This window comes from Bos indicus, chromosome 12, assembly GCF_029378745.1.
Source record: "Bos indicus isolate NIAB-ARS_2022 breed Sahiwal x Tharparkar chromosome 12, NIAB-ARS_B.indTharparkar_mat_pri_1.0, whole genome shotgun sequence".
Taxonomy (NCBI): domain Eukaryota; kingdom Metazoa; phylum Chordata; class Mammalia; order Artiodactyla; family Bovidae; genus Bos; species Bos indicus.
The window spans coordinates 35,941,433-35,950,966 of record NC_091771.1 but is presented as its reverse complement, the minus strand read 5'-3'; the positions used below and the strand labels follow the sequence as shown (position 1 = coordinate 35,950,966).

The following is a 9,534-nucleotide window of genomic DNA, read 5'->3' as shown; positions in this document are numbered from 1 at the left end:
GCACTCGGTAACACTCAGGAAACAGGGGAGGAGGCAAAGAAGATTCTAGAGAGCTTTTTAGAGGTGGTAGAAAGTGACTACATTTTGGAATTAGGATGTGTAAGTAATGGCTTTCTGGACAATTCTCATTCTTTTTGGTAAATATTCTGCTTTAGACTTGAAAAAATATTTTGGGCCAGATTATTTTGTGGAAAGAATAAATAATACTAAATTTTTCCCATAAGGGGGAAACATCTTAATACAACAAATATATCTGAAAGTTCATCCTCTTGGAGTATTCACATTCTGCCCACCTGGTCCTTACCTGTATGCACACATAACTGGTATATAAATACAATTACATTCATACTCCACTTTTGCACCAATAGAGCATAAGTATTTTTTACGTAGTTTCTCTGAGTATTGTTGATTACATAAACTATTTCTGTAGTTTACTATGACTTCTTAAAATTTTTTAAGCATAAGGTCATTGGGAAAAGGCCTCCCTTGTACTTTACTCATTGCTGCTGATTATTTTAAGATTAAGACTCACCTGTAAAATACGTGTCTGTGCCAGTCTTAAAAGAGAACAAAACAAAACCTCAGCCCCCAAACACAAAGGATCTTCTCCCCAGGAATGGTAGAAACAGCACTATTCCCTCACCCACGCTTCTTCACATGGTCAGTATTGATTGGCATCAGCAGTGGACAAGACAACTCAGAGGACACATGGTCACAGAGCAATCAGGGAGCCTGGATACCGGCAGGCACACCTGCACCTTTGGATGACACGTGACCCAGGGGATGAGAAGGCTGCAAACTCAGGGCTGTGGTGCAAGGAGGCTGAAGGAGCTGTCGTCCACCTCAGTGGTGTGGGGAGATGTCTGGAGGGGTTGGACTTGAAATTGGGATGGAGAATGGTTTGGGAAAGACAGAAGACATTCAACTCTCAGAGACTAAGAGGAGCAGTTCCTGAGGAAGGACCTGCACTGGGAGAACAGTGGGTACTGTGGGTGGTCTCCCTCAGTGCAGGTGCAGAGTCCACGCAGGAAAACGGTGCCCCAAAAAGCCAGTAGCAGCTGGAGCTGGATCATGCGGCCTCAAAGCTTTATTTATTTATTTATTTTTTTCGAAGCTTTATTTAAATGGGACTCACAGATGGTTTGTAAGTAGGTGTGTGACTTTAAAATAGAGCTTTAAAATATAAATCTGAATGGTTTTGTTCCAGATGGGCTGAACAGGGCCCAGCCTGCAGGCAGAGAACACAGTTGAATGGCCAGGGAGCAGGTGGCAGAAACAAATGTGAGACTTGCCAGCAGAGAAATGGGCTGAAGAGGGGACACGATTTGGGATAGAGGGAAAGGGAGGTGGTGGTCGTTTTGAGGTTTTGAAGGAGGCCCATCAGGAACAGCGTCCAGCCCTGGCCAACCCTCTGTCAGATTTGGCTGTGTTCTGTCTGGGATCCAGGTGGGGCCCTGAAGACTGGGGGCACCTCCTTGATCACAGATCAGACTAGGTGTGGACAGGCTATCAGAAAACTCTAAAGGGAGGAGAGAAAAGGACAGGGACTCTGGGAATGGCCACATGTAATGGGAAGAGAGAGAAGGACCAACGGGCCATGTCTAGGAGCTAGACCACGGGGCTGCAGGGGTCCATCTCTGCATATCAGCGGAATTTCCTTTGCCTCCACCCTCAAATCCCTACACCAGCTGACATGGGACAGCCTAACTCCAAATGTCAAATGCCAAGCCTAGTGACAGATTCAAAGAATCTCAGGGCTGGAGGGGACCCTGGAGGTGACAGTCAGGTGAGCACCAAGGGAAGCTGCTGCCTGCCAGCTAGGTCATTCCCTGGATCTCTGGGGAACTGGGATGGTTTCTGGCGCTCAGGCCACAGGGGCTCAGAGTCTGCCTGCCTTCAAGCAGTGGCGAAAGAACTGAGCAGTGCCACCAGAGACTGTCTGGCTTGAAACATCTAAAATATTAACTATCCATCCCTTCACAGGAGATTGGAGGAACCCTGGCAGATACAGCTGGCTACCTAGCTAGCTGTGCTCCTATTGTGAACAGTCAGAACTTTCTCTTTTGACCTGGGCAGATTGCGATGCTTTAAAAAAGCACCAGGAATGCTTTTTGGGAATCAGAGTTTTCCATCATGTGACTTGGCCAGATTCCAGGGAATTTATTCATCGACAGAGGAGTTGGATAGAGGACAAGCATAAACACAACCCTCAGACCTCACTTTTGTCCCTGCTCATCTCTTGTCCTTTGAGCCAGCACAATGAAAGTGCTTCAATAAGCAGGGTCAAGTAGGATGGACCAGAGAGAATGTGAAAGCGAGATTACGGCTGTGATTAGAGGCTGAATGCCCTTGGTCACGCGGCGTGAACTAAGACCACCTTTATTATAAACAGCAGCCTGACTCTTGGAGGCATAGAATAGATGACGACTGCATTTTAAACTGTTTTGTTCAAATGAATGAAGCACAGTCATTTTGGAAAACAGGGAGGCAAAATTTTGAAAGAGCTGAAAAGGTTTTCAAATGCTTGTTATTTTTAACATTCCTGAGGGACTTGGGTCACTTGCCTAGGGAATCCCGTGGACAGAGGAGCCTGGTGGGCTATAGTCCACGAGGTCGCAGAGAGTCGGACACGACTGAGTGACTTCACTTTCTTTTCTTTCTTTCTGGGTCACTTTAGTCCCCACGCAGTGTAGGAACTGATGCCCTTTTACTAGTTTAGAAGCATTGGATTGTTTGGCTTTGGATCCATGTGTATGTGAGAGTTGGTCGATTTAGGAAGTGTGTCCACCAAGCTGTTTGGAATTCACTGGAGTGACCTTGGGTGGGAAGGTGTCCTCCCATGGGAGTGCTGGTCTCTTTGGGAAGCAGAGGGACAGATACATCACAACTCTCAGTGCAGTTTGTGTCTTTTGATCAGTAATTCCATTTCTACAAATGTGTCCTAATGAAACAGGGATGTGGAAGAGATTTATGAACAACATACATTATTTAAAATAGTCAAAAACTGGAAATAATTTACAGGTCCAACATATAGATTCTGCTTAAACAAATTATCATATATTTATATGGTAGAAAGTCAAGAAGCCTTTAAAATTATGAATTTGAAGAAAATGTATTAACCTGAAGAAATGTTCATAATATAGTAGGAAAAAATATCAGAATAAATATGATCACTTAGAAAATATCTATAAAAAATAAAAATGTTAGCAAAGATTTATCTCTGGGTGGGATTTTAAATGTCCTGCACATTTTTCTTCCTGCTTTGGTCTTTGTACTTTCAGTATCACGTGTCTTGGTATAGATTTTTTTCCTTTGACTTGAGCTTTATTGGGCTTTTGAAGCTTTGGGTTGGATCTTTGATTAATCCTGGCAAATTCTCAGCTGTGTCTTTTCAAATATTGTCTCTGCTCCTCTCTGTTCCCTGTCCTCCTGGTTACTGATTAGGCATGCCTGGGACCCTCCGTCTCTGTCCTCATGACATGGAACTTCTTTTTCATGCTTCCCATTTCTGTGACTCTCTGAGCAGCATTCTAGTCATCCCTTCAACTGTACCTTTAGTATTTCTTCAGCTGTGTGTTAAATCTATTCATTGTCTTAAATTTCAACTATTATTTTTTAAAATTTCTAGATCTTCTGTTTGGTCATTAGTTTTATAATTTCTTGTTCTCTGCACTTACTATTAACCTTGCCTTTTAATTCTTTAGACATAGTAGGCATAATTCAATTATACTCTGATAAGTCTAGAATCTGAATTCCTTGTAGGTCTATTTCTGCTTTCTGTTGTTTCTGTTTAATCTCACTCATGGAGCCTCATTTCATTTCTTTTTTAAACTTTTATTTATTTATTTATTTGCCACGCAGCTTGTGGGATCTTAGTTCCCTGACCAGGGATTGAACCTGCATCCCCTGCCATGGAAGTGTGGAGCCCTGGGGTGAGGACCTGAAGGAGAGGTGACCAGAGGGGCACAGGAGCCCATGGATGAGGGGTTTAGCCCCAGAGCTGGTGGCACTTTGACCCACTCAGGGGAAACTCGAAGTCTGTCTCAGTAGAGCTGGTTTTACAGAAGGAATCCCCCAGCCTGGCCAGGACAGAGTGTCTCTGAAACCATACCCTCCCCTGCTCCAACCTGCGTCAGAGGAAGTTCAGACGGTTCGAGCAGAACCCAAGCTGGACCCAGCCCATTTGAAGTGCAGGGGTGGGGATGAGGGGGTGCCCCTTCCAGGTGGCCCTGCCTGTCCTGCCCATCCCTCAATCCATGGGGGACCTGGCAAGACAGAGGCTGGGCGGGACAGTCTCAGGGTGTCCATTCCTGGCCCTTGGGCCTCCTGCGGTCCCACCCCCCTCCATACAGAGGCCACGGATCACTTCTCATCAGGGATAGTGTCTCAAGGCAAAGCTTAGATGGTGAGTGGAGAAAATCTTGAGTCCTGGAACACAGGGGAACAGGGAAGGACTGTTCCAGCTTCAGCTAGGTTTGCCAAATGGGTCAACTCCAAAATGTGAGGGTTCCTGGTGGCTGTTTTGTGTCTCATCCAGACTAAATCATCTGAGTATGGAGGCGGTCTCGGAGACCTGGCTGTGCAGACATGCCAGATGGAGATTCTCCTGTTGTGTTAATGGTTAAAGAGCTAGTTTCTTAACCATGCCTTCAGCGAGGCTGAGAAGGGATGTGCCTTCCAAGCAGGCACTACCAGCCAGCTCCACACAGTCATCCTTTCATCATATTGTCAGTGGGTCACTGTTTATGATATAAAACACAGTCTGCCGTGGAGTGTGGCCGCACATACATCATCAGGAAGGTAAAGTTATTCGTAAAAAATGAACCAGGTGGGACAAGGTACAGTTTTGGGGACAAGGACTGATGAGATGCAGGGGAGGTGCGAGGTGAGGTGTGACAAGCACCAGGCTCAGCATCACCACCGTTCACTAGCTTGTAAACAAGGAGCCACTGGGACCCTGTGCTGTCGTCCAGCCACGGGTGCACAGAACCTGCCTCTGCAGTCAGTGTAGCAACAGTGTGGACACCTTAAGGCCCTGTCCCAACCAGTACCCATGTATGCAACCACGACACTGTCACTCACACCTCCAAAAGCAAACAGGCTACCCACAAAGAATGGTTAGGAGACTTGAGGAGTTTTATTTTGTACTGTTAAAAAAATGTAGGTCATGGATTCATCTGTATAAATAAGTTTTCTGGCAACAGTAGTTAACTTTTAACCTCCCATTCAAAAACTTCACAACTTCAAGCATTTGAACTGCACTTAGAGATTTTCCAACGCTGGCTTCAGTTGTATATGGTACATTTTCACAGTAATTAACTGACTCATAAAGTCGAAGAATTTCTTTTAAAGTTCAAATCTTTACTAGTATGCAAAAGACAAATTTGCACTCTTTTGATCAGTATCCATTTTAATAGGACTATTTGCTTCATTTTTCCTGAAAGATAGTAAATGGGGAAAAATAGGCATATCTGTACAATTCATATCAAAGCACAAAATGCCATTTAAAAAATAAATACCTAAGGCATACTTGTCACACTTTTACTCAGTTTCCTTGGCCATTCAAACTTATCTAAAGGGTCCGCCTCTTGCAGGCTCTCCTGCCTGCCCGCCACATCTCTGCCCCTGGAGGGTGGCTGCTCCTCAGTTGTCATGAAGGGTGTGGTTTGATGTCCTGGGCTTCAGAGACCTGTCAGAAACTCAGTGACTGTATGGAATCTTTTTTTAGTACTGTTTGGCAAATATCCCAAATGAAATTCAACTCTAAGTTAAAGTCTCAAACAGAGATAAGACTAAGAGCTTCTAGACTTGCTGGGCGGTCCAAAGCCTCGGGGGGCATAGGGCTGGAAAACCGTTGACCCCAACCTGAAGTGACACAGACCCTCTGCCTTCCCACAGCAGACACCACAGCCCCCACCGGGCCGCAGCATCTCCGGGAAGGCCTCCGGGCTCCGGGCGCGCAGGCTGCTGGGACAATCTTTGGAGGCCCCCGGCCCCTGTGCCCCCTCCCGTCTCGGATGCGCCCCTCACTACCTCACAGCGCTAGGAACAGCAAGCACTGACACACGGACCCGACCCTCGCTCGCCCCCTCCACCCGCTCCAGCCCCTCCCGCCTCCAGGCCGCCCCCCGCCGGTGAGCGCCCTGGGCCTGGACGCTGGGCCGCTGCTAGATGGCCAAGTCGCCGGCCCTGGCCCGGCCGCCGCTGGACTTACTGGCCTTGCTGGACCGGCCGGGGTCTGCGGGGGGCTCGGGGGGCGCGTGCAGCTCCACGGCCGTCACCGCCCCCTCCCCGTCGCTGTCGCCCGAGCTCCCCGCCGCGCCCTCCGGAAGGGACTGCTGGGGGCCACCCCCGGGGCTCTCGGCTGCAGGCGGCGTCGGCGCGGGCGGGGAGGCCTTCCTGGACGAAGTCTGCGGCTCGGCCTCACGGTTGGCCCAGTTCTGCGCCCGGGCGCGCAGGCCCTGGTTGCCGCCGCCGCCGGGGGTGCCGGGGGTCCCGGGCAGGGCCGCGGGCGGGGGAGGCTCGGGGTAGCCCGGGGCAGACGCCTGCCCCAGGGAGGAGGCAGAGGGCGCGTAGTAGGGCGGGAACCCGATGGTGACGGCGGGCGGGGCGGAGTTGGGGGGCAGGAGGAGGGGGCTCCCCCCCACCGGCTTTACGGATCCCGCCCTGGAACCAGGGGTGTCCGGGCGGAAGGGGCTGGTCATCCCCTGTTTCAGCTTCTTCCAGCCCAGGTGGTAGATCTCCAGCACGTTGAGGAGCAGGGACACGCAGGCCACGGCCAGCATGAAGAGGATGAAGATGGTCTTCTCCGTGGGCCGTGAGATGAAGCAGTCCACCGTGTTGGGGCAGGGCCAGCGGTCGCAGCGGTATAGCGGCTTCAGCTGGAAGCCGTACAGGAAGTACTGCCCGGCGATGAAGCCCACCTCGAACAGCGTCTTGAAGATGATGTTGAAGACGTAGGTGCGGAGCAGGGCGCCGGCGATGCGCACCTTGCCGCGGTCGTCGCGCACGGGGGCCGGGTCCTGGTGCCCCTCTGGGCCAGCGGCCTTCGGCGGCTCCTCCTCACGCTCCTTCCGCTTCTCTTCCATGCGCACCAGGTGCAGCACGTGGCCCAGGTAGATGAGCGTGGGCGTGGACACGAAAATGATCTGCAGCACCCAGAATCGCACATGCGAGATGGGGAAGGCGCGGTCGTAGCACACGTTCTCGCAGCCGGGCTGCTGCGTGTTGCAGGTGAAGTCCGACTGCTCGTCCCCCCACACCTCTTCGGCCGCGGCCCCCAGCACCAGAATCCTGAAGATGAACAGCACCGTCAGCCAGACCTTGCCGATGACAGTGGAGTGCTCCTGGGCGTTCTCTAGGAGTCTCCCCAGGAAGCTCCAGTCGCCCATCGCTTCAGACTGCTAACCTGCAGGGGAACAGGCTCGTTACTAGGCCTAGGCCGGCCAGGCGAGCCGAGGGCACGGCCCCCGGGCAGCCCTGGGCCCCGATGTGCGTGGGATATGCTGTCATGGGGAGCTGTGCTCACCCTCCCCAGCGGGAACCCTCCAGGGAAGGTTGTGAGTGTCCATGCGGGTATGCAGGAGCAGGTGTGTATGTACATGCACAGGTGTGTGTACATGTCCAGCTGTGCATGTACATGTACACGTGTGTGTGCAGGCACAGGTGTGTGTATACATATACAGGTGTGTATGTACATGTGAAGCACAGGAGTGTGTGTGCATGTACAGCTGCGTGTATGCACACATACAGGTGTGTATGCACACGTGCAAGAGCAGGTCTGTATGTGCATGTACAGATGTGTGTACATGCACAGGTGTGTGCGCATGTACAGCTGTGTGTGTACATGTACAGGTGTGTGTATGTGCATGTACAGGTGTGTATATGCACATGTGCATGTACAGGTGTGTGTATGTGTGCAGCACAGGTGTGTTTGTATGTGCATGTCCAGGTGTGTGCACATGCACAGGTGTATGTTCATGCAAAGTGTACATGTACAGGTGTGCATGTGTGTGTATGTGTGCAGACACAGGTGTGTGTATACATGTACAGCTGTGTGCATGTACATGTGAAGTCACAGGTGTATGTATGTGCATATACATGTGTGTGCACACATGTATAGGTCTGTGTGTACATTATGGGGGTGTGTGTGTACATGTATAGGTGTATGTGTATGTGTGCAGGCACAGGTGTGTTTGTATGTACATGTCCAGGTGTGTGTATGTATATGTATGGGTGCAAGTACAGGTGTGTGTGTGTGTGCACCGATGCAGGCACAGTTGTGAGCATGCCTGTGTCTCTCCCTGAGGAGGGTTTGGTAACTGTCCCCAGCACCTGTGGCCCTGAGCAGAGGTCATGCTGCACAGGTGCCAGCAGGAGGGAGGCAACCGCAGGCCACGAGGAGGACTGCCTGAGAGAAGCCCCAGCCCACTCCCGGCCTCCTCGCTCTGCACACAGCTGGGCCGATTCCTAACCTGACAGCTGGTGTCGTTCAGAAAGAAGGGCCTCGTGAGGTCTCGGGTGACTGCCGAAGGCCGGCGGGTGATAGGAGGGTCGATGGGTGGCGGAGAGGACAGAAAAGAACACGTCGTGAAAATGAAACAGAGCAGGACTGGTGTGCGTGCAGACGCAGGGAGGACGGGCCCTGGGCGCGGGGCCCTAGCCTGTCCTTCCCGAAGGAAGGGGCCTGTGTCCCGCGCCTGTTGGGCTGGACTTCGGGCTGCAGTGCTGGGGCGGGGCAGCCGCATGGCCCTGTGTCCTGCGGAAGGACCGGTTGGAGGGAGACCAGCTGGAGAGGTCTCCCAGCCGGGAGGGTACTGGGGGGTCCAACTACGGGGGGAGGGCCAGGGCTGAGCCTGGACGGAGGCAGGGCCCTGGGTGGGGGCCGCGCGTGCTCCAGGGAGCGTATGCTCTGAAATCTTGTTTTATCTGTTATCTGTATTACTATTTTCCCCTGAGTCTTCTGGGAAAAGTGACTTCTAGGAAATTCTAACCTTAGGGGTACAGAGTCAAACAGCAGCCCCAGCTTCCCCAGACCAGACCCCGTGGGGCAGCAGGTGCGGGGGAGGGGGTGGCGCACCTTTGAGGGCCCCCCCCCAGAGGCCGGAGGCCAGAGAATGGCCCGAGGGGCTGGACCCGCGGAGGTGGGGACGCTGGCGGGCTTCGGGGGAGCCGGTGACTAAGGCGTCCACTCCGGGAGAAGCAGCAGAGAAGAGGCCCTTTGATCTCACGACGAGGAGGCCACGGACGCCCTTCCAGTGACCCGGCCGCGGGCCAGGCCCGGGGAGCACGTGGGGCGGGTTGGAGACCCGAGGGTGAGGGGGACCTGTCAACCTGTTCCCCGGAGGAGGATGGGCGGTGGAGGCTCATGTCGCCCGGAGGAGGGAGGGGGCGGGGGCGATGGGGGAGGGGCGGGGCAGCTGCAGGGAGATGAGACGCCTCTCCCGAGTCAAGAGGGCGTCTTTCAGGCAAGGACAGGCCCTGAGCTGCAGAAGAAGAGTTTGCAATGTGGGAACATAGCAGTCGAGCCGGGGT

At 52.3% G+C, this 9,534-nt stretch overlaps 1 protein-coding gene across 1 annotated transcript; it reads right to left on the bottom strand.

Annotated features, from left to right (window-relative positions):
- Positions 1-6,167: 6,167 nt before the first annotated feature.
- On the bottom strand, positions 6,168-7,391 carry GJA3 (gap junction protein alpha 3). Its single transcript, XM_019971886.2, has one exon. It carries the CDS (start codon positions 7,389-7,391, stop codon positions 6,168-6,170), a length of 1,224 nt encoding a protein of 407 aa, XP_019827445.2.
- Between the last annotated feature and the right edge of the window lie 2,143 nt (positions 7,392-9,534).